The 22,406-nt window shown below is 40.3% G+C and overlaps 1 protein-coding gene across 2 annotated transcripts in view; it reads right to left on the reverse strand.

The window, feature by feature from the left end:
* si:dkey-34e4.1 (carboxyl-terminal PDZ ligand of neuronal nitric oxide synthase protein) overlaps positions 1-22,406 on the reverse strand; it is a 52,988-nt gene that overhangs the window by 4,390 nt on the left and 26,192 nt on the right. Inside the window, exons 6-11 of one of the 2 annotated variants that reach the window (XR_005636746.1) lie at positions 22,261-22,402; positions 20,480-20,649; positions 16,289-16,450; positions 14,146-14,347; positions 11,028-11,358; positions 1,691-1,990 (exon numbers count right to left, since the gene is read on the reverse strand). Coding sequence is in view for 1 of the 2 variants with exons in the window: in XM_039780401.1 (XP_039636335.1) it covers positions 11,028-11,358; positions 14,146-14,347; positions 16,289-16,450; positions 20,480-20,649; positions 22,261-22,402 (1,007 nt within the window). In the remaining variant the exon portion in view is untranslated. The remainder of the gene's footprint in view (positions 1-1,690; positions 1,991-11,027; positions 11,359-14,145; positions 14,348-16,288; positions 16,451-20,479; positions 20,650-22,260; positions 22,403-22,406) is intronic. The other variant, XM_039780401.1, reaches the window with a different exon arrangement.

The raw sequence follows: 22,406 nt of genomic DNA on the forward strand, positions 1-22,406 counted from the left end.
TAGTATACCCTGCTCCGTCTCACTTTCAGTTAAGGGGTCCTTTGCTTAAAAAAAACACGCTGAGACGTTAAGACCCCTGCTCTAGTCTCATTCAACCTGCCATGCATCTCAGCTGCTGGTGTCCTTTTCCTTTAGCCTTTCTTTTTTTTTGTCTATTTAATTTGGAAATTCTGTCACAGATATATAACAAACAAGGACAGAAGAATTGACATAAAGGTCGATTCCATGCCCTTAATTTAATGATTCATGACATATTTGTGCAATTTTGGATGTCAATGTTGGTGAGCAAAATTTCTTTGTGTATGATCTTTAGAGCTGTATTAGAGGACTTGCTCGGACTAGAAAAGGGTGATTTTATGTTGCCTACAGACCACAGAATTTCTAAAATCTAAAATTATTACACACTTAACTTGTCAGCACAATATCCCCCTCTTACTGTCGGTGTTAGTGCACAGACTGAAAGACGAGCTAATGATCTGTGATATGGCCCACAGTGCTCAAATCTTCCAGTGCTCATTATACCATGATGCTGTACAGCAGTCGTCACACTAAAGGAGATTATTAGGCGCTTGTTCAAGTCAGAGCATTTACGACAGCTCACGTACACTTCATGTTACTGCTGAAAAAGAATATCTGAATGCTTTCTTCTGCTGTAGCATTTAGCAATCACACTGGTTTCAGTTCCTTTCAGTGTGGCATGGAAATTAACTTGCAGAGAGACTTGAAATGCATGTGTTATACTGTAGATAATCCATCACAGTGAGAAATTCATTGGGTTTTCTTTTTTTAAAAGTAAGATTATCTTTTTGCCGTAGTGCATTTGAAGACAGAATATTTCATGTCTTCTAAATTGGGGCATTTAATTGTAAATTGGGGCTTTTAATTGTGGGTGGAAAGCTCTGAAATTAGAAAATAAGCTGAATATTTGTCATGTATAAGGCAACAGAATTCACATTATTGTTTGTTATCCGGGTAAATTAAAAACAATTATGTTCTGATCGTATGCAGGATTTTAACCCTTTATCCTATCTACTATAAGGATATTTTTGTCTGTCATTCCTAGCCACAAATTTGAATTTATTTCCTTCTGCTTCTCTTCTACTGGTGCAACAGTACAGTATGTAAGACCTCGGATGGTGCATGCCTGAGGCGGGGCTTATTACTTTCTCCACCTGGAAGATGGTGATTTGGTCAGACTGAGTAAAGCAAAACATGCACATGACACAAAAAACACAAAACACACACACACACACACACACACACACACACACACAAACTCCACTAACACAGTGAGTGTAAGACAGGTGCATCTTGGGTGCTTCTCTTCTACCTCTGCTCTGACAGTTTTACTGTTCAGGTGGAACCTCCACTGACAAGATAATACCAAATCTTGACAAGAACATTTCTTCTATTTTGGCAAAAGTATGCGATACAATACAAGCGCTCACAGTCGAGCAAAGTGTATAAAACACAGACAGCGCTACCCTGCATAAGACACTGATTACATCGATGCAAATGCAGAACCACATCTGCATGTAAATGGAGGTTATTATGCAGTCATTAGCAGAGAAATCACCGGTGAGACCTAAACATGAGCCAGCAAACACCCACACTGTTCATCCACCACATGCCGAGTGCCGTGCTTGTGCCACAGACAGTTTCACATGCTGGTTGTCATGAAAATACTCACATAGAGGGAGGAGAAGGGGCAGAGAGGAGAAGATGAGGAGGAGGAGGAAGAGGAGAGGAAGAGGGATAAGCCAGTGGAAGAAAGCTCCCCAGGCTCCTAGGAAGAAGCAGGCTGGTGCAGCAAACGATGAGAGGGACAGGGATAGAGACGGGACGATGGAACATATGAGCTGTGGGTTTAAGACAGCGGCCTGCTCGTTGGGTAATATTTTGGGGTTCACTTTGTTTGTTTGAGCAGACTGATGGGGAAATGAGGGATAGTTAGATGAGGAAGAGGAAGAGCAGGAGAGGGTCCTCGCACCTGTACCAAAGAGAGGCAACAGTTAGACTACAGAGAATCAGGGAGCTACTGTATGTAAGGGACCAGTGGATTAAAAAAATCTTCACTGTGCTGGGTTATCTAGCTTTGCAAGTTACTGTACTTTTACAATCAAATGAATGCAAACCAATGGCGGCCTCAAAGGATAAGAGATAAGTCTTTAAAAAGTGTAGTAGTTAATGACTAAAAAAAACATACAGAACCACTGGTACGGACCTTCAAATTTCACTTTTTGGTATTAGAGATGTGTGTCAGGCTATGCACTGCCAAGACTTGTTTAATGTCACATGAAAATCAATAGAGACCAAAGCAGCAAAGGTGTTATATAAATTAAAATGAACCTGTGTGTCTGCAATACATAAGACTCATAAGCACAGCATGCTGGTTTACCTCACTCAATAAACAGAAATAAAGCAGGCAATTATGAAAGCAAGAAACAAACATATTTTTGTATTTAAAAAAAAATCAAAAAACAGTTTGAGACAAATAAAATGGAATGAGAAAACATCTCTATCTTCGTATTTAGTCATGTCTCTAGAAAAGAATGTTGCCAGTAAAATTCTTTACACTTCAGCCTTTGAGACAGACAGACATGCAAAAAGCAACTGAAAGAACAAGTAGGAGGTTTAAACTCAGAGAAGGGACACTGGGCCTTTGTGAATGCATGTTGCTTTTGTAAAGAAATTAACACGCAACACCCATCTGAGATGCCTGTGTGGGATGTTTAAGCATGTAGGTGGATGAACATGAGAGCCTGCAAGAGTATAGTAGGAACTGCAAAGTGGCTGCAAAACTTTTAGTTTGAGCAATTGTACCCTAAAGAGCAACGCTGCCTGACAGAGTCCCTGTCAATCATTACTCAGTGACTGACCGGCCGACTTTTCAGCTCCCCAGATATCACACTCAGCCTGACATGAGTCTGAGAACACAGATGAATCTTAAAAACTAGAGTATATCTCTGAACAACAACATGTAGCAGTGTGTAACTCCAGCTGGCAAACCAGCTCCACCTAAACGCCTGTAAACATCCTCCATTACACTCCTACCGATATGCTGCAATTAAATTACTGGCCGACGAGGCTGCTGGTGCAGCCAACACACAGGCGATGATGTTAATGATGAAGAGGGAAAATAAAAACGGATAGAGGGGGAGGAAGATGATCACCAGATAGGTCAGGAAATGTGATTATGCAACATACAATGCTGTCAGAGAAAGAGTGTAAGAGAGTAGAGGCAGTCTATACCATGCCAGGGAAAAGATGACTCACTTATGAATATTATATAGTTGGGTGTTCATATAAGCTGGTCACCATATGTTTGTTTTTGCTCTGTGTGGACATGCTGCAATTTGGCTCTGGGGATGGCAATGTTGGTCCAGACTGAGATAACATCGACTGGATAGAGTGCAATGACATTTTATACAGATATTCATGTTCCCCAGATGATTTCCACTACTGACTTTGGTGAGCCTCTGACTTTTCCTCTACAACACAATGAGGATGACATTTGTGGTTTTGAATAAAATGTCTCATTCATGTCCCTCTCAGGCAGGATGACTTGTCATCTTCAGTGATCCCTTAACTTTTCCTCCGGCACCATTATCAGGTCAACATTTTAAATTGCTTCGTACTTTTGTTTATGACCAAATATCCACATAACTAGCATGGCTGTGCGTGTCATAAATAAGAGGAGAAAGAGGGTGACTCAAAAAGTGGAAATAACAATGCTCAAAATTCTGCCCACAAAGTGTATTTTAAGTCTACTATTACATCCTGTTTCGATTGTTCTGTTTGTTGTGTAAAGTGTGACTCACTATATGGTTAGATATAGTGTTAGTGTGGTATGCCAACATACCATATGCAGTGATCATATAGCACTCGAGTCAGTGGGCCAGCTGGAGAGCAGAGATGGATTATGGTCCATACTGGGCGATAAAATGCCTGTGTGATTTAAAGCTAAATTGTATGAGGGGTGGAAGTTAACAAAAACAAATTGATAAAAATGCATGTGAATTAAAAAAATGTGATAAATTATTTTGAATATTTTAAATTAGATTATTAGATATTAGATTTGAATAATTTAAAGCTGATTTGATTGGAAAAGTCATGAAATAATGACAAATTTTCCTTTTGTTACATTCATAATACAAGTTTTCTATTTATCAGTTACAGCAACCAATTTTCTTACTTCCGCCCAAAAACAAACGTGCCCACTCCACGCAGCTGGGAGCAGGGAGCAGAGCTCCGGTTTGGCTGTGGAAACTAACAACAGCAGCAAATCTCAGCGTTGGGGGGGTGGGGGCATGATAAATGCCAACTGGGTGTTGTGAATGATGAATGGTAGACAGTAACACAACCTTGTTGATTATCAGAGCAACATTGTTCCAAATAAAATGTTAATCAAGTTCATCAAATCAATCCACAAATTATCACTATCTTTCAATTGATACGTATTTGACCGCTTCAGTTTTTTTGTTATTTCCACCTCGAGGCCAATTCACATGGATTTTCATGATCTCCATTTCTATCAATTAATTTTTGTTACATCCACTCCTCATACAATTGCCCTAATAATGTGAAGTGAATAGGTTGCATGACAAGCACTGGACCCAGGGAGAGGTCAGCTCAGGCAGGACGAAAAAGGGAGGAAGAGGATGAGGAGAGACGGGGCGAGAAGATGGCAGAGGAGTCTGTCTGCTAGTTTGCAGAGAATAAAATAAGGCCACTCAGGCTGTAAACATTGATCCACTGGGGAAATCCAGAAAACAAAAGCAAATAGAAGCAATAAAATGTGCCATGCTGGGGGAGGGCGGGTACAGGAGTCTGACTGCGCCAAAGGTAATGCGAAGGAGTTTGGCCGGGGAAACACAATAAGACAATGGAGCTTAAGTTTCCATTTCCCCAACCCTAATTTTGTCTGATTTTCCTAAGGATTTAGTGTGATTAAAAGTTGTTGTATAGTTGAGCCACATAAGCGACATAACGTTACCAATTATAACATTGAAAGGTCATATCATAAACAAAATTTCTTTGCTGCTCATTTTTCTGTTCAGCAGGAAAATAATTAGTGTTTTTTCCCCCTGCAGTAATAAACTGACTTTTCTAAACCTAGAAAAAACGTTTATGCTTATGGTGCGTTCATGCCACCTGGGAATATCAGGGACCACCCCCGTGATTAAGTTGTTTTTCCGACAGCCAGCGCAGTCACATGGGCGGGAAATGTGTGTTCTTCTTCTGTTATATTGGCGTTTGGCATAACAACTTGTTGCATGACTGCCACCAACGGTTGGGCGTAGCCGAGAGCATCAGGTGTGTGAAAACATGGAGACCACAATAACCAAAGATTTGCTGCTGTTTTCTTATACGAGCATACAAACAGCACATGGACAGGTGTTTGTTTGTGTTATCTGCAGGACAACGAACGGGAAAGGACACGGATAAGGTGTTTCTTTTTTATACATGGGCCTATTTATGAATAATTTGAAACATGTTATGTCTGTGTATGTTTCTTGGCAGAGGCGTTTGTTCACAATAAACAGTTTATTGTCATTGAAATATTTTCAGTGAACCGCCTACAACGCGTCACCAACTGGGAAACTCTGTTAGCAAAATCTAGCCCCAGTTTCCCACCTCTGATTCCCACATGAAGTGACGTGAATGATGACGTTTTCACTGGGAAATTTTCTTTTCCGATGCCCATGAACGCACGGTTACTATTTACAGAAAGATGATGTCACTCAAGAGAGGCGGCAAAAACATTGCCAATAAAAGAGGGGGAAGATGGCAGAGAGTGGAAAGCCACTTTAGAAAAATAACATAAAAAGCCCCGGGGGTATATTTTTAAGCTACTGAATCTTTCTTTAAGCCTTTGAGACACGAAATAGAAAGCGTGGTGGGACAGAGAAGCTCAGAAGGAAGAGTGGTAGACAGAAAAGGGAAGTCAGTTGTTACATAATTACAAATAAAAGAGAAAAGGAGGGGTTCAGCCTGGCACACAACACAATCCCAGATGAAACCAATGTTCAGATGGAAATGTACAGTAACAAGATGCCTCTCTTTGGACAAGATTTAAAGTTCCCTTTCCTTTTGCGTTTCCCCCTCACTCATGCAAAAGAAAAACTATTCTGACATATGGACTGGGGTAGAGTTTCAGGTTGTGCAGGCATAAGAGCTGGGATTGGCTGGGAGCCTGTGCTGCAGGAAACCACAGGATGAGAGTCTGGCTGTAGGGAGCTCAGCCACACACACACATACACAACACACAATAAACACACACACACACACACACACGCCAAATACACACTACACCGCCGAGTCAATTCCAACTCCTTATTTTTCTACTTGTCGGTTTTGAAATCAACTTGAACATGCTCTCCTTGGAGACTTCGCTTTCAGGGAGAGATAGTGAAAAGCAAGAGCAGAGACAAATTAAGTGAGAGGATGCGAGAGAGGAGGAGGGGGATAAATAGGAATTTATAGGAAGGAGTCTCTTTGTCTTGAGAGCTCAACTTGATCTTATGTAGTAAAGGTTTCTTTTTTTGTTTCCATAGCTGGTCTTTGTGATGCCTTTAAGGAGATTAAAAGCTCATTAAAAAGCTCATTAAAAAGTAATTAGATGTTGTGGCTCCATATATGCATTCAAGGTAAGGGCTGCTTGTGTATCAGTGAGCACTTCACAAGATAAAATGTGCAAGACAATTCATCATAAATTATTCCAAAGAAAAATTCCATTTAATGTCTTTACTCTCTCAACTCTTGTTTTAATGGCTTTTCAAAAATTAGTTATTTCATGAAATAGAAACACTTGCACGGAGTTTCTGTGTTTCTCTTGACTCTCATTCTCTCTCGCATGCTTCTCTGATTACCTCTTTCCACCTCCAACCTGATCCCCTCTTTGTTTGTCTAACCCCGACCCTTTTCTCCCAGTGTTCTGTAATCCCCTGATTACAGTCACACTTTCATTAGCTGCAGGCTGTTTCTGCTGAGTTGAGCTGTTCTCCACTAATAACACTAAAAGCTAAAGGCTGCGTATGTCACTGTGTAGCCCCCTACCTCAAACACAAACTGACTGGTTCCACATTAGGAATGTGTATGCACATTGAAGGAATAGTTCAGACATTTTGGGAAATATTTGCTTTCTGGTAGAGAGTTAGATGAGAGGATCGATACCACTGTTATATGTGGCCATTAGCCAGCAGACACTAGCTTAGCACAAAGACTGGAATCGGATGGAAAGAGCTAGCTGTCTAAAGGTTAAAAAATATGCACTACCAGCACTTCTAAAGCTTACTAATTACCACGCAAAAAACGATGGGAAGTTATTGTATTTGTAAATCAGCTTAGAAATCATAGAGAAAAGATGCATCTCATAACACCAGAACTTGCCTGAGAATCATCCCGTTTTTAAGTTTTCTTCAGTACGAAAGTAATCCAATGATAGTTGTCTGTACATTGACCCATTGTAAACAGGAACTGCTAATAGCTAATTCTGCATACTTTTAATGGAGCCAATTTGCAAAAATGTGAACAAATGTAAGCTAAAAAAAAAAAAAAAAACAGGGTTCAAGTTTTAGCCCACAGCTATCTAAACAGACTCCATAACAACATTATGGTTACTGCCTTTGAATTCAGTACAGTTTTTCCTGCTTCCAACGTTAACATGATTGCTGGATATACCAAACTAACTTTTCTTCACTTTCCTGGAGCACGAGCAGATAGCTGAAAGGAACATCACGACTGTGGAAAAGGCGCTAAGTAACGCTGGCTTTTCAGTGTCTATTATTTTGCTAAGAGCAAACTCAATAAAAAGCCATTTGTCAACACTAAATATCAAACAAAAGCCAGACACTAGATCGTATTAAGTTGCTGTGAGCTGTAGCCTACATTCACCACTTCTAAACAGAGAGAGAACATAACGTAATCTCTGAGATTATTTCTTCAGAGCGCATCAGACTCACCCTGGGTCGGGTTAATTAAAGGGGTGATAGAATGATTATATAGGGTATTTCACACTGTTCCTTATGGTCTCCTAATGGGGTATGTAACATTGGTTGGGCTGAAAATGGCCTGGTTGATATTTTATTGGCCCTTATGCATCCCTGTGTTTTGGCCCTATTTGTAACAAGAGCTTTTCTTCCAAATATGGTATGGTCATGAATATTTAGATGAGCTGCGTGCTGATTGGTTGAGCGACTTGCCATACGCACATATTAGAGACGCGCGCTGATTGGTTGAGCGAATCCCCAATACACATACATTAGAGAAGCGACAGAATCTCATATTCCAGACACTGCAATGTTTCATTACCAAATTCACTTCTGAGACTTTTTTAAGCGAGAAATCAACTATATAAAGCTGAAATATGGGCCGTTTTACAAAATTTGATGGCTAATTGCAAATTTGGTAAGACGTGTCGGACTTTAGGAGCTCCACACAGTATGACGAGAAAGCGGCAGCCTGCTGGGCTCCTTACCCAGGGCAAAGTCACCCTTTGTGGATACTGCACTACGGGGCTCCGCGGCCAGCTGCCGGCATAACTAATATATTTACAGTTTGAATTTCGTCACGCCACTTTGATTTTAAGGCATTTTTATGAACGTGAGGCGTCTTTGTAGGACGAGCAGCTGCTTGCAATATGTCCCATTCATTACAATGGGGAAATACCGCAGCTAGCTAGCTACACTGTCGCCATAACTAAATTATATTTACAGTTTGAATTTCGTCACGCCACTTATATAACATCATTCCCCAATGTCTTATAAAGCTAACCGTTGTGTCCGATTTGATTTTAAGGCATTTTTATGAACGCGAGGCGTCTTTGTAGGACGAGCAGCTGCTTGCTATATGTCCCATTCATTACAATGGGGAAACACCTCAGATAGCTAGCTACACTGTCGCCATAACTAAATTATATTTACAGTTTGAATTTCGTCACGCCACTTATATTACATCATTCCCCAATGTCTTATAAAGCTAACCGTTGTGTCCGATTTGATTTTAAGGCATTTTTATGAACGCAAGGCGTCTTTGTAGGACCAGCAGCTGCTTGCTATATGTCCCATTCATTACAATGGGGAAATATCGCAGCTTGCTCACTTTCGCATAACTAAAGTATATTTACAGTTTGAATTTCGTCACGGCATGAATATCACAGGTTCCTCAAGGTCTTACAAAGCTTAGCTAACACTTGTCCGATTTCGGATTTCAATTGAATGTATTTTTGTGAATGTCAGAGTTAGGAGGAGGCTAGCTAGCTCTCATTGATGGACTCCATCTCACCGCGGCTCTAACAATGAGACTCGCAGCCAAAGAGGCTTTATTTCCCCAATTGTTTGTTTAAATAACTCAACACACATACCCATTATAAGATTTACTGGAACCTGCGGGCTGCGGTAAAAAGATTGCGCGGGGTAACAAAGCTCGCTGACACTTACGTCAGGGCGGCGATGTAGCAACCCAGGCAGCACCAACCCGGCACTAAACTCCGACACACAGTCGGAGAAAATTTGCAATTAGCCATCCTTTTTTACGTAAGCGGCCCATATTTGAGCTTTATATGGTTGATTTCTCGCATAAAAAAGTTTCTGAAGTGAATTTTGTAATGGAATAACAGAGATCTGCGTGACCTAGCTAGATTCAGAAGACTACCTGATCTCAGGTCAGTTGTGTAGCCTATGTAAATGTTGGGACGTGACTGTTCTCTTAAGGTTCCGGATTTTGAGATGCTTGCGTAAGCAACTCAGCTTTGTTGGGATTCGCCCGTTTTCAGCGGCAGTTTCAAAATATGAGATTTTCATAGTAAAGGGGTGTCAGTGGGGCTTTGAGCTTTTATGTATGTCCTATTTACCCACCGAACTGTCGTTATTCAACTATGACAGGGTAAAATCGGTTTTGCATTCTATCACCCCTTTAAGTCTTCTGCTAATTTACAACACTAATAACCGTCGCCAAAATACCCCCGCGAATCAAATTCCCTACTTCACCGTTAACCGTCAAGCCACTAAACCTGTATGGAAATCAACACCTCTGCTGAAGTGTTAAATCATCATACGACACGAGATAACACCACTCTCTCTTGATTACAGACGGATATGTGCTGATTAGCTCTCCTAACGGGCCAGGTGGGTAGCACACTGCCATGAGTCCATGAGGCAACTGTGTGATTAATCCACATTTTCATTGTGATATTTTGTGATTAAATTCTGAATCTGCAACATTCTCTGTCAGGTAAATATAGTAGTACAATGTCACTCTTCCTCTGATGTAGATGTAGACTACACTGTAAGTTAGGGCTGCCACCTCTTAGTCGATTAGTCGACTAATCGGTCATTTTGGTCTTAGTCGACTAAGATTTCTTTAGTTGATAAGTAATTTTTTATGCTTATTCATGCTTAATTACTCATTTCCAAGAAACTTATGAGCACATTTATGGTAAGCACAAGATTTAAAGTGGTGCTTTTGCAGGATTAATTGTGGAGAAACTCAGTTTTACAGATGGTTAATTAACTACATTTATATTGTGCTTTTCTAGTCTTAACCACCTCTCTAAGCGCACAGCTCTGTCAATTAAATCAACTAATCGATTAGTCGACAAAATTGTATAAGTGTTAGTCGACTAAGAATTTCTTTAGTCGAGGACAGCACGACTGTAAGTCAGTAGTAGGATATACAACAGAGTTACGAATTAAGTGGTTCGGGGTCCTTCTGTTAGTCATTTTGGGGTACAATTTGGTTTTGAAGAAGTCTACAAGCAGCAATACCACAGGCCAAGCAATCGGCTCGTTCCAAACAGGCACATTTTCAACCGGCACTGTAATAGTTAATATAAAATCAGAGAACGAGAGTGTTAACTCCTCGCCAGAAAGCAAATTAGAGTTTTTCTTAAAATGTAAAGCTATTCCTTTAATGTAATGTTACAAAATAATCTGATTACACTACACGCTGCCAGTTGACTGACTGTTAATTCCGTACATTGGTACAGTATTAATAAGAAATATTTAATAACACAAAGAGTGTCTTACTTTTCATCCATGTTGGCAGAGTTCCTTAACGTGAATGGGGCGATCTCATTGCATGAGCTCTCGTTGTTGTCCGCTGTCCCATTGGCCCTGATAAAGGGGTCCAGGTCTCCATTGACGGATGTGGCTGGTTTGGTGCTGTTCTCCAGGTTGAGCAGGTTCAGGTAGGACTCAGCGCAGTCCACTTGGGTGGGGGAGAGGGGTGAGGTTTGGAGTGGCCATGCAGGTGTGGAGGTGATGAGCTGGTTCAGGGTCTGGCTGTAGTGATTTTTCAGATTCAGAGTCAGAGCCTTTGCTGATGTAGACACGGAGCTGCATGGTGACTGTTGACCATCTGGAATAGACAGAAGACGAATCAACAAAATGCCAGAATCAAAAGAATAAGTAAACTATTTGACAGTGAACCACAAACAACATGTTGGCTCTTTCTTATTTTTCTAAAATGCTGACTCTCATTACAGAAAGGAGGAGCTGGCACTGTGCCAGTGGAAGCACTTAGGCCAGCCATGTCTGAGATAAGCAATTGCTATCAGAGGGACTAACATGATTAATACAAGCATTAAACATGATGTACACGTACGTACACACACACACACACACACACACACACACACACACACACACACACACACACACACACACACACACACACACACACACACACACACACACACACACACACACACACACACACACACACACACACACACACACACACACACACACAGTGATTATTCGTTATTGTTTTGGCAAGACTGACTGTTCCTTTAGCTCCTGCAAATAAATTCCTCCTCCAAAAATCCTCCTTTGGGACAAAGTGAGTGTACAAATCTATTGCAACTGTCTATTCCAACTGAACAATAATGTTTAGTTGTGATTGGCCGTCAGATAGGCATTAATTTACCTATGTGTATTTATGAAGATGTTATGATGTGCAGTAGTGTTTAACTGGACTGCAATTTATCTAGGGGCGTTTCCAATGTTTTGCCCACCCAATTACAAACATGGGGTGGGCACCACTAGAAATACCACTAACTAACTATGACCTCAGTAATAAAAATGTGTTGGATTGACACCGCTCTAATTGCACATTTACACCTAGGCATTTTTGCATGTTTACGATTACATACAAAGTCATGGCGCGAATGGGGCGACCAAAATGAGGCAAACGCATGAAATTCGCGTAAATTGGAATATTTCAACTTGAGCGAGACATTCGCGTGACGTTGTGTGGGAAAAGCCTATCAGTGTTTTGATTTTCCTGATGTCTTGACGTTGTTGAATTGGAAATGGAGGAACACATTACTGTCGCCGGCTGTGGTCACCCAGAGCTCTATAGTACCTCATTATTTGACTGACTTTTCCTCTAGCTTCAGCATTAGGTCAAAATTATAATTTGTCAGGGGCGCCCTGTTAGCTCACCTGGTTGAGCGTGCGCCCCATGTACAAAGACTCAGTCCTTACCGCAGCTGTCCGGGTTCAAGTCCAACCCGCAGCCCTTTGCTGCATGTTGTTCCCCGTCTCTCTACCCTCTTCCTGTCTTAATCTGTCAAGGCCAAAAAGCCCAAAAAATTATCCTTACAGTTTTTTTCGATTGCTAAACGACAGTGGGCACAACTGGAGTCACATGTGCAAAACTCTAACTACAGTCTCCACAGCAGCAGTTCATGTGGACCAAACTCTAGTTCATTTTTCATTGCTTGAACACAGTTTTCAAAACTCTACACACTTATCCCATGACTTTAACCACAACGTGCACAACACTGTAGATTTACAGCACTTTGTTCAAATGCTAACACACTGCTGTCAAAACTGTAAACCACACATTCAAAACAAAATAGATTTCAGTCTGGTGCCTATCAAACACTGCTGATTGCAATTTTAGCTGAAAGCCTAAGCAAGTGTCTTATTTTAGACTAGTTAGTGAACATATACGGTATTTATACAGAGAAAGCTCAGAAAGTCTTTTGTTGTATACAAACACCAAATAAAAATGAAATAATTCTACACTGTACTGTTTGAGAGAAACGGGTAAAAGTTCAAGATACCAATATGTCCAGGTAAGATGTCTGAGGTTATGTTCACAGCTACAAAAAGAAAAAGAAAAACACTATATCTTTACAATAGTAAAACTGCGTTCTTACTGTTTTTCAGAAAGTAATGGAGGTGAAAGCAATAGAAACATTCATTTGTATTTAGAGATGATGCAGACATCCAATGTGATGAAGAAAACCTGCCACATGATGCTGGAGAGAGGCAGGATTAGTCACACTATTCGTTGGTACTGTTATGTACCTTTAGTTTTTTTTTTTTTTTTTCAGTAATTCCATAAATTACTAGAGACAAAATACTTTATTGAAGAAAACTGCTGATTTTCATTCCTTCTTGTTTACCTTATGTAAAAATTGGTATGCTATACAATCTATATTTTTTCCTTAAATAAACTGTTGAGTTTGTTGTTCAAACTGTAAAGTGCTAATTAGTAAATGTTAGCATGCCAACACAATAAACTAAGATGTGTTAGTATTCAGCTCAGCGCTATGCCTGAATACAGCCTCACAGAGCCACTGGCATGGCTGAAGACCCTTAGTCTCGTCACTATTATGCACATTAACAGAGTGCATGCAAAGTATAAAACATGAGCCTGCAACATATAGACAATCTGATCTGAAGTTAACTATATGAAAACATAAAATGTTCTTTGCTTACGGAAATGTGAACATTTTTAGATAAATTAAAAATTGTTTTAATAAAATGAGGATCCTCTAAAAATGACTAGAAAACATGTTTGAGCACTAACTCATTAGTCCTCATTAAACGAGATTTAACTGCTACGTTCATTCTCCTCAGTACAAATAAAATGCCCAAATCAGGGACACCCAGGTGGTACAAAGGGAAAAGCACTAGTGTTCACCTGCAGAGCGGGGTTCAATACCTGCCAGCGGTACTTCTGCTCCGTCAAACCCAACTGACGATGTTTGCAGGCAGGAAGCCAGTGAGGGGTCATGGTTTGTGTCATGCATGACTCCACCATCCCCGGGCCAACAAGAGGAGTGAGCAATGACAAGGCCTTGCAGCACACGGGGAACCTGACCTGACATGATTCCCACCAGTCACTTACTGTGTCCATTAGCTTGAGGCTCCTGTTGTGGCTGCCCTGGTTGTGTTTTTGGGGAGGGGGCCTCCAGCTCTTTCAGCTGCTGCACGAGCAGAGCCAGGTGCTGCAGCAGGTCCCTGTTCTGCAGCAGCAGCTGGTGGACGCGCGCCTGAGCCTCCATGCGAGCCGCCGTCTCTGCTGCCATCTGATCCTTCAACAGCTGCACCTGTAGTGGAGGGCGAGGTGTGTTTGTTTGGGCGCGATTCAATTCATATGCAAAACGTAGATGCATCATCCATCACAGTGTTTCATTGAATGGTTATTTCTTTTCAATTCCACTCACTGCCCACCTCACCCACATCATGTGTTTCTGATGATATTATGGGGACAAAACCAGATTCATAATCCTGCCCATATTTATTTTATCGAGACTGAAACTGAAAAGAATGATGGGATGGCTACTATGGTGGATCATTAACTTGCAGGTCGATTTTGCTATGGCGGTGCAATCAACCGGATCAGACATGAAATACTAAAGTAAACATGCATTTGTGTTGCAGTTCCTCAGATTACGCTATAAATAGGAGGCTTGATGAATCTCTTGAGATGCAAATTTACAAATGTTGCACTGCTTGTAATTTATTACACTTCACTGACTGTCCTTCCATTACTTTGTTGGTGCTGCCCCCTAGTGGGAGAGCATTAGTAGAAGACATGAGATAACAGAGAAGCCCACACGTTATTGGGGCTTCATTGTGAATAACAGACACTCAATGGAGTGAGCTATGAACTCAAGATGAAGATCCACTTCACAGGTCTCTAAACTGCTAAATTGTGCTAAAGCATTTCCCAAACAATTCTTCCTGCATTTGTGTAATAGTGTGTATTAGCCACAAGCACAGTAAAAGTGCACCATGGATGCTGTGCATCCTAGTTAAGAATGGGAAAAAGCATGATTAATTGACAAAATAATGATTCATTTTATGCCATACCCCAAGTTTTCACAATCTGACTGAAATAAATATGAGGCTGAGTAAAAGAGCAAGATGTCATAAATGTCACGGAATAAGCCAAATCATGGTTAATAATTCATGCCATATTGGAAGAGCTAAATCCACAATATGAGTCAGGATCAATCTGTCGGGTTCAGCTGGGCCAACCGAAATTGAAGTCAGAGTAAATTGGAAAAATAAGGGGTACATGCCACTGGCTTTCACTGAAAACAGGTGAGAATCAAGTTGAATTGAAAGAGAAAAGCCTATGGGAACTGTTAATCTCATTAATGAAAGCGTTGGAAAAAGTGAATAGAAATGTATTTTTAGAAGAACCAATATGAGTGGAGCTGAAACGATTAGTCGACAGAAAAATAATCCTCAACTACTTCGGTGATCAATGACTTGTTTCAGTATTGTTTAAGCAAAATAGTGAAACAGTGCTCTCTGGCTCCAACTTGTCAAATGAGAGGATTTGCTGCTTGTCTTTGCCATACATCGTCACAAAGGGAATATATCTAGGTTTCTCACTTTTGGTCAAACAAAACAAGGCGTTTTAAAGATGCCATCTTAGGCTCAAGGAAGTCGTGACAGGCCTTTTTAACCACGATTTATTTAAAACACCAATCGTCAAATGTATCAACAATTAAAAATTATTGTTAGTTGCAGCCCTAAATCTGAGCTTGTATTTGAAGGTGTAATACAGTAGAGGGTTCAAAGAAACTTGGTGTGTTCAGTTACTGTTGTGTTTTACATAGTCTATATCCTTGGTGTTCCATTTCCAGGATTGCTCCAGTGATGCAGGAAATTCCGCCGGATGCATGTATTTTCCGTTTCCTTCCGCTTTCTTTGCGTTGGAATTTTAAATTTGTTGGATTTATGAGGACTATTGTTGACTGCTCCTCAGATCTTTGATCTAGACTATCTGTCCAATCTGAGTTTTTGTTTTGTCTCGCACGACTATTTTGCAGCGGCTGTGCGGAGTTTAGCACCGCCCAAGACGATTCTGATTGGTTTAAAGAAATGCCAATAAACCAGAGTATGTTTTCCCTCCCATCCCCGAATGCTTTGTGGAGTAGCCAGACCCTCCTTCAGCACGCTTTGGAAGAAGGTCTGGCAAAGTGAGACTATGTTTTACACAACCTGCACAATGCGTATGATTGTGTGTTTCTTACCTGTGCGACGGCCACCTGTGTGTGCTGCTGTTGCTGCTGTAGCTGCTGCTGAAGAAGCTGCAGATAGTGCTGTGATGCCAGCGGAGTGAGAGAGCGAGAGCAAGGGCTGCTGGGAGTAATGCCTTGGGATGTCACAGTGAAGAGGGACCTTCGATCAAAGTCCTGAACACAGACAAACACATAAAAACATGTTTTATTGATGGAATGTAGTAAAACAACATTTGTCCCTTACATCGTATTCCCTGACACATACTCCTGTAACCCACAAAAACCATTGAAGACACAAAAGGACCTCAGGACCCGTAGTGCTGCCAGTTTTTCCAACTCTGGCTTCATGGAGCTATTTTTAGACCTCGGGACACCAGATGAAAGCAATTAACGAGCCAGTAGGATAGAAACCACCCAGTCCTCGAGACCAGGACTGCGACCCACTGATCTGGAGCTCCTTGGAGCTCTAATGTAACCCTTCATCAGGACCGGAATAATCTCTGAGCTCATTATCAAACACACACTCTCTTCCTCCCGTCTTCATTTATCTCCCTCAGTCTCCTTCCTCCCTGGATTTTAGATCATTTTGCAGATGATCTCTGGTAGCACAAATATTTCCGGAAGAAATTCCCTCAGCAGCTTTTCACTACTTCACCCTCTTCTCACAGATAGTAGGGACAGATCAGTTGTGTGTTTCTGTCCCCAGAGATATCAGCACTGAACAAGAGAGATGGATTTAGTGTGTAACTATGTTCAAGTCCAACAGAAACATATACAATTCATGTCTGTATAATCACACAAACTGCTACTGCCGTCATGCAAAACTGCATGACGCTTTGGTACAGTGGTACACAGTATACTGTAACTCCTACATCACACCACTAGAGGGCGAAGTAGCACACTGTAAAGTACAGCACATTCAAATTGTGATGAAGCAGATTATCAAAATTTGTGTTAGTTATTACTGAATAATAACTAAAACATGGTTTTCTTCCAAACTTTACCTTTACTTCTTTAGTACTGTATATTAACAATACAAGTACTGGTACTGGAAAAAGGGTTTGATTAATTGACTAGTCAACTGTCAGATAATTACTTGACAATGACTTTGATTATCAATTAAGCGTTTAAGTAATTTATTAAGCAAAAAAGGATTTACTGCTTTTGTCTGTTTTATATAAAAGTAAATTGGACATCTTTGTGTTGGTTTGGTGGAAACAAGCAATTTAAAGATGTCACCTTAGGCTCTGGGAAATTTTAATTGGCTTTTTTTTTTAATTTTTTTTTTAGACAAAACAATTAAACAAATTGAGAAGATTAAAGCCCCTGAAAATATGCATGACTAAATAAGCAATAATTAAAGTTAAAGTTAGGAAAAAAGAAAACATCCTTACTGTGTGGAAGTGGTTTGATTGACAGCGGCCTGGCAACAAAAGCAAATCTCCCACGACAACTGTCATCAGATTTTGACTCAAATGTTGCTCAACTGTGATTGATGTACAGAATAATGTCACCTTTTTCAAAGTCAGCCCCACCAGTGAGAGGAGCTCTGACAAAAGTAAAAGAAATATGAAGTAATTAAAACATTGTGCTCATGTAGGGCCAGATTGTTCACTGTAAAAAGCTGATTCAGAAAATATGTTTTCAGGGCCTTTAGTTGACAATGAAAATAATCATTAGTAGCAGCCCTACAAACTATGGTTTAAAAAAAGAAAGAGAGAAGTCGATTTAACACCTCAGATGGTCTTCGACGTGTTTCTGTTATTTTGTCCACCCTTGTTTTGCCTGCTTGCAATCACCAAATACAACCAGCATCTTGTGTAGTCTGTTTCTTTCGTCTTTTTTCTGTTATCCTGATCTCTTATTATTCCTCCATCTCTTTCTTTCCTTCGCTCTCTCCTTGCTTATCTCCATAGAGCAGATGTTCGTGAACCCCTCAATGGGATTATGGTGGCGATTAAGAGTCCCCCTTTCACAGCCAGCAGGAATATTCAGGTTCCCTCCAATCCAACATGCTCTTTAAGCAGCACGGTAACAGCTGTGTCTACCACACTCACTATGGTGACAAATCCAAAGGAAAGCATCATGACACACCAAAGCCTGCACGTTTGCATCTTTTCACCCTGTCACAGCCAATATATTTGCGAAACATAAAATTCAGTTCCAAACTCCATAAGGATTTAAAGTCTGCTAAACCCTAAACACAGAGAAACAAAAATGTCTTTTTTTTTTTACCTCATGCAATCGCGACCAGGGAATTTTGCAAATACAGTATCTGCTGCCAAATGAGGTTAGTCATGGAGAGCTGCAGTCAATGATCTGGTCAGGTACTGCAGTAGATGACAAAGCACTATACTGTACTTCCTTAGTTCAATGAGCCATTTGGCAGCACTATGCCTGGATAATAGCATCAAAACACCACTAAAGCCAAAGGAATGAATCACAGCAGAGGTGTTTTTAGAACCATTAGAATGTGGATGCTGCTGCTGCAGCTCCCGCAACCCCGCTGCAGGTGTCAGTAATAACGGGAACCTTCACTACAACTGCAATGGAAACTAAACTGCCATGAGAATGTCGTGTTCATTATGTGAGTCTGCGAATGTGAGAATGTCCTTACATTTCGCTGTTAGGTGCTGTAAGGTTTAGCTGTCCAATGAACACGACTTAAAAACAGTTGGAAACATCAATTCCAATGGTTAGTGCTGCCAATTTGGCATTTTTGCCTCTAGATTTAGCAACTTCTATGACCCCCTTAGCAACCTTTTTCAAAAATGTCCCTAGCAACAAATCAGCCAAACCTTACTCTCTTTCTCTTAAAGACAGTTCCTAATATTTCTCAGTAAATGCCCACTTATCCTTGCTCACAGTGGCTCTCTGGAATGACCTATATGTATGTTCCTAACCTAGCTTGCTAGCTTCTAGTTTCCGAGTGGAATACAAACTTAGCAGCACAATGGTTCATCACAAATGTTTAATGTCATAAAGAGACGGACTGTACGTAACGGTACGTAACAAATGATATGTGGGCTTGTTGAAAAAGAGATGAAAAACACTTCTATCACTATACTATAGGTGTAAGGGCATCAGAGCAGTACACGCGTCTTTTAAACAAGATGTTATGTATGTCAACCAACGCCATGGGAAATGCATCTACATGGTTCGCACTGTTCGACTGTTCCCCAATACGTTAAATATCTAGGTTTGGAAGGTTTTTTGCTCAGAATGCCATTACTCCACTATATCTTTACAAAGCAAATGCTAGTTTGCTGCTATAATATTGTTCTGAATTTAGAGTATTGCCCCTTTGAAACATCTCCATTTTTTCTTCCATTTAGAGATGCACCAATTACAATTTTCTAGGTCGATTCCGATTTCCAATTTTTCATTGAGTTTGACTTGCCGATACCGATTTTAGCTGATTACGATTTCATTTTTTTTCTAACCACTTTACAGCACACAGAAATATTTATTTTCTATCTTTTCTTTAATAGAACATTTTACATAGAAAATTTTTTGAACAGATAATAGATTGCTATATAATAGAAGTATATAAATTACTCCTGGTGTGGGAAATTCACACACATCTAAAGTGCAATGTTATGGAAGAAAAATGACAGAAAGGAAAAAGAGACGCTGTCCGGAGGATAACTAGCCAGTGGAGATCGCGCGTGTGAACGTGTGTAAGTCCTAGAGAACTGTAAGTCGTATAACTTATGTTGTCAGTTCATTGTTAGCTGGTGATTTCGCTGTTTGTGTTCTTTACCTGCTAGCTAGGTTGCACGTGGCTGTTGATTCCATATAATGGCGATTGTTGAACGCCCTTGCTCACCTGTGCATTATTTACATGCTACAGTAGTTACACTGCATTAAGATAATGTAATTAATAGTGTGTTTATTGTTATTATTTGCTAGCCTATATATAATTCCTATGCATTGTGTATGGTAGCCTTTACAATGTTATTTATTTACAACATTTGACCGAGATAAAATCGGCATATGTCAGACTGAATCGGCCAATTCCGGTAGCAACGTCAATCGGTGCATTCTTTACTTCCATTAAATCTAAATCCCATTGTTGACCCTTGAAATTTAATAAATAAGGCTGACCATACTGTAGCACAATACAGTGTGCTTATTATAACATTCTTACCCGCACAATTCAATGTGTGTGTGTGTATGTGCGCACGTGCTGCAGTATCTTACTATGATGGTTTGTCCAGGTTTGACCACGTTCAGTTCGGCAAGACTCTGCAGAATGTCACTGACTGCCTTTTCACACAGTGAAGTGCCAGCTGAAGGATCTTCTCCTCGTCTTCCTCCAAGTTTGCTGTCCTCCTCTTCCTCATCTCGCTCTGCCCCTGTCAGCTTACGACCTGTGAAGGAGTACACACAGACAAAAGGATCACCTCGAGGGTTTATGTAAAACAATGCACAAGAGTCTATAAAACACATAGAAACAGGGATGCCTTCATTTAGATCCCTAAACCCTAAATTAATGCTATTTTAAGCACATATACATTATTTTACCCCACACGGGATCAACTCTGCCTGTCACACAACTGTAGCTCAGTGGTAGATAACTATTCATTCACTGTGCAAATTACACTGATCACTGGTAACAATAGCAATCGACCTGTTGTGTTGTCCAACGACGTGACAGTTGTAACCACAGAAATCTTTCCCATTGTTACCCTCCATCCCACACAAAGAACACTCAAATCCAGATTAGCTTGATCTTGTTTCTTAAATCTGTTTAGATTCCATTGAAATTGGACATCTGTGTTGTTGCTGGTTGATCACTGTGCTGATTTAATGAGCGCGCAAGGTTAGATGGCTCTATTTAGGTCGTAAAGAGGCGTGTAATCAAACTAAGGCCCTGCGGCTGCCCACCGCCCCTCTGTAAGCCTACAGGATGGGTTAAATGCAGATGACAAATTTCATTTTCCTGTGAATGACAACAAAAAAGGTAGTTTTAGGCAGTAAAGTGTGCAGTTTGACAGTGCACACTAGCTCATTTGGTAATTAAAAACATTCAGATAAGCAGACTTCTAATTTTGATCTTTGATTTGTTTTCATTTTTCTTATAAAGACAAATGAATTAAAGAAAAGATTCAAAACTAGATTCAGATTTGATTATACAACCATCAAACCCCAACCCTGTTAAAAAAAATACCAAGGCATACTTTTGCATTTCATTTTGCTTTGAAATGCCATAAATGTTACATATACCTTGGGACTTGATTTGGGACCTCATAGGAAAGACTTACTTATGACTTGCAAAACAATGACTATCCCACCTCTTCTATCACTGTACTTACAACTCACTCATTCTTTTGATAGGATAATATGTTAATATTGTCAGTTTAACTTATTTCAATGTTTTAATGATTGTTCTATGTTTTTTCTTTCATTGGAAAGTGCAAAAAACATGTATTAAAACTATCTATACAAACATTTTGCATGTGACAAACTGTAATGGTTGAGGTGAATAAAAACTTGTCATGTATCCAATAACATAGCTGGGTATATGCAGTGCATTGTTCCACTAAAAGAAAATCCAGAAAATATCTTCCAACAGTTCAGCAAGAAAGACTTAGCAATGTGGTTTAATAATTGCAGTTTTGTGATGGTTTTGGCCTATTCTACAAAGAGTTGTTGTTGTTGTTGTTGTTCCCTAACAGGTGGGAGGCTCAGACAAGCAGCAGGTGTTTACACATTGCTAAACAGAAACTAAACCGTACAAACAGACTGTGGCTCAGAGTTAGCTGCAAACAAAGCCAAAGAATCAGTGTACTATTAATAGTTTTTAGGATCTACAAACAAATAACAGTACACCGTTTCTTTGGCTTCAGGGCATGAAAATCAGCCACAATATAATAACCCAAAATGTATATCTGTCTATGTGTATTTGAATGTACTCTTACTACTTTGAAGGCAACACTGTGCATAGCAGATACCAGTAAACCCTTTCAGGTAGGCCTCACCATGACTGCTGGACTCCTCTGTGGACTTGTCACTCTCTCCATCCGCCTGTCCGTCTGCATCCTGCTCAGCATGCTGCAGACTCAGCTTATGGCACACTTCAAAGGCCTGACCTACTGTGCGCACAATACGCATGGCCTGCGTCTGC

The sequence above is a fragment of the Perca fluviatilis genome, chromosome 17 (genome assembly GCF_010015445.1).
Source record: "Perca fluviatilis chromosome 17, GENO_Pfluv_1.0, whole genome shotgun sequence".
In the NCBI taxonomy this organism is placed as follows: Eukaryota; Metazoa; Chordata; class Actinopteri; order Perciformes; family Percidae; genus Perca; species Perca fluviatilis.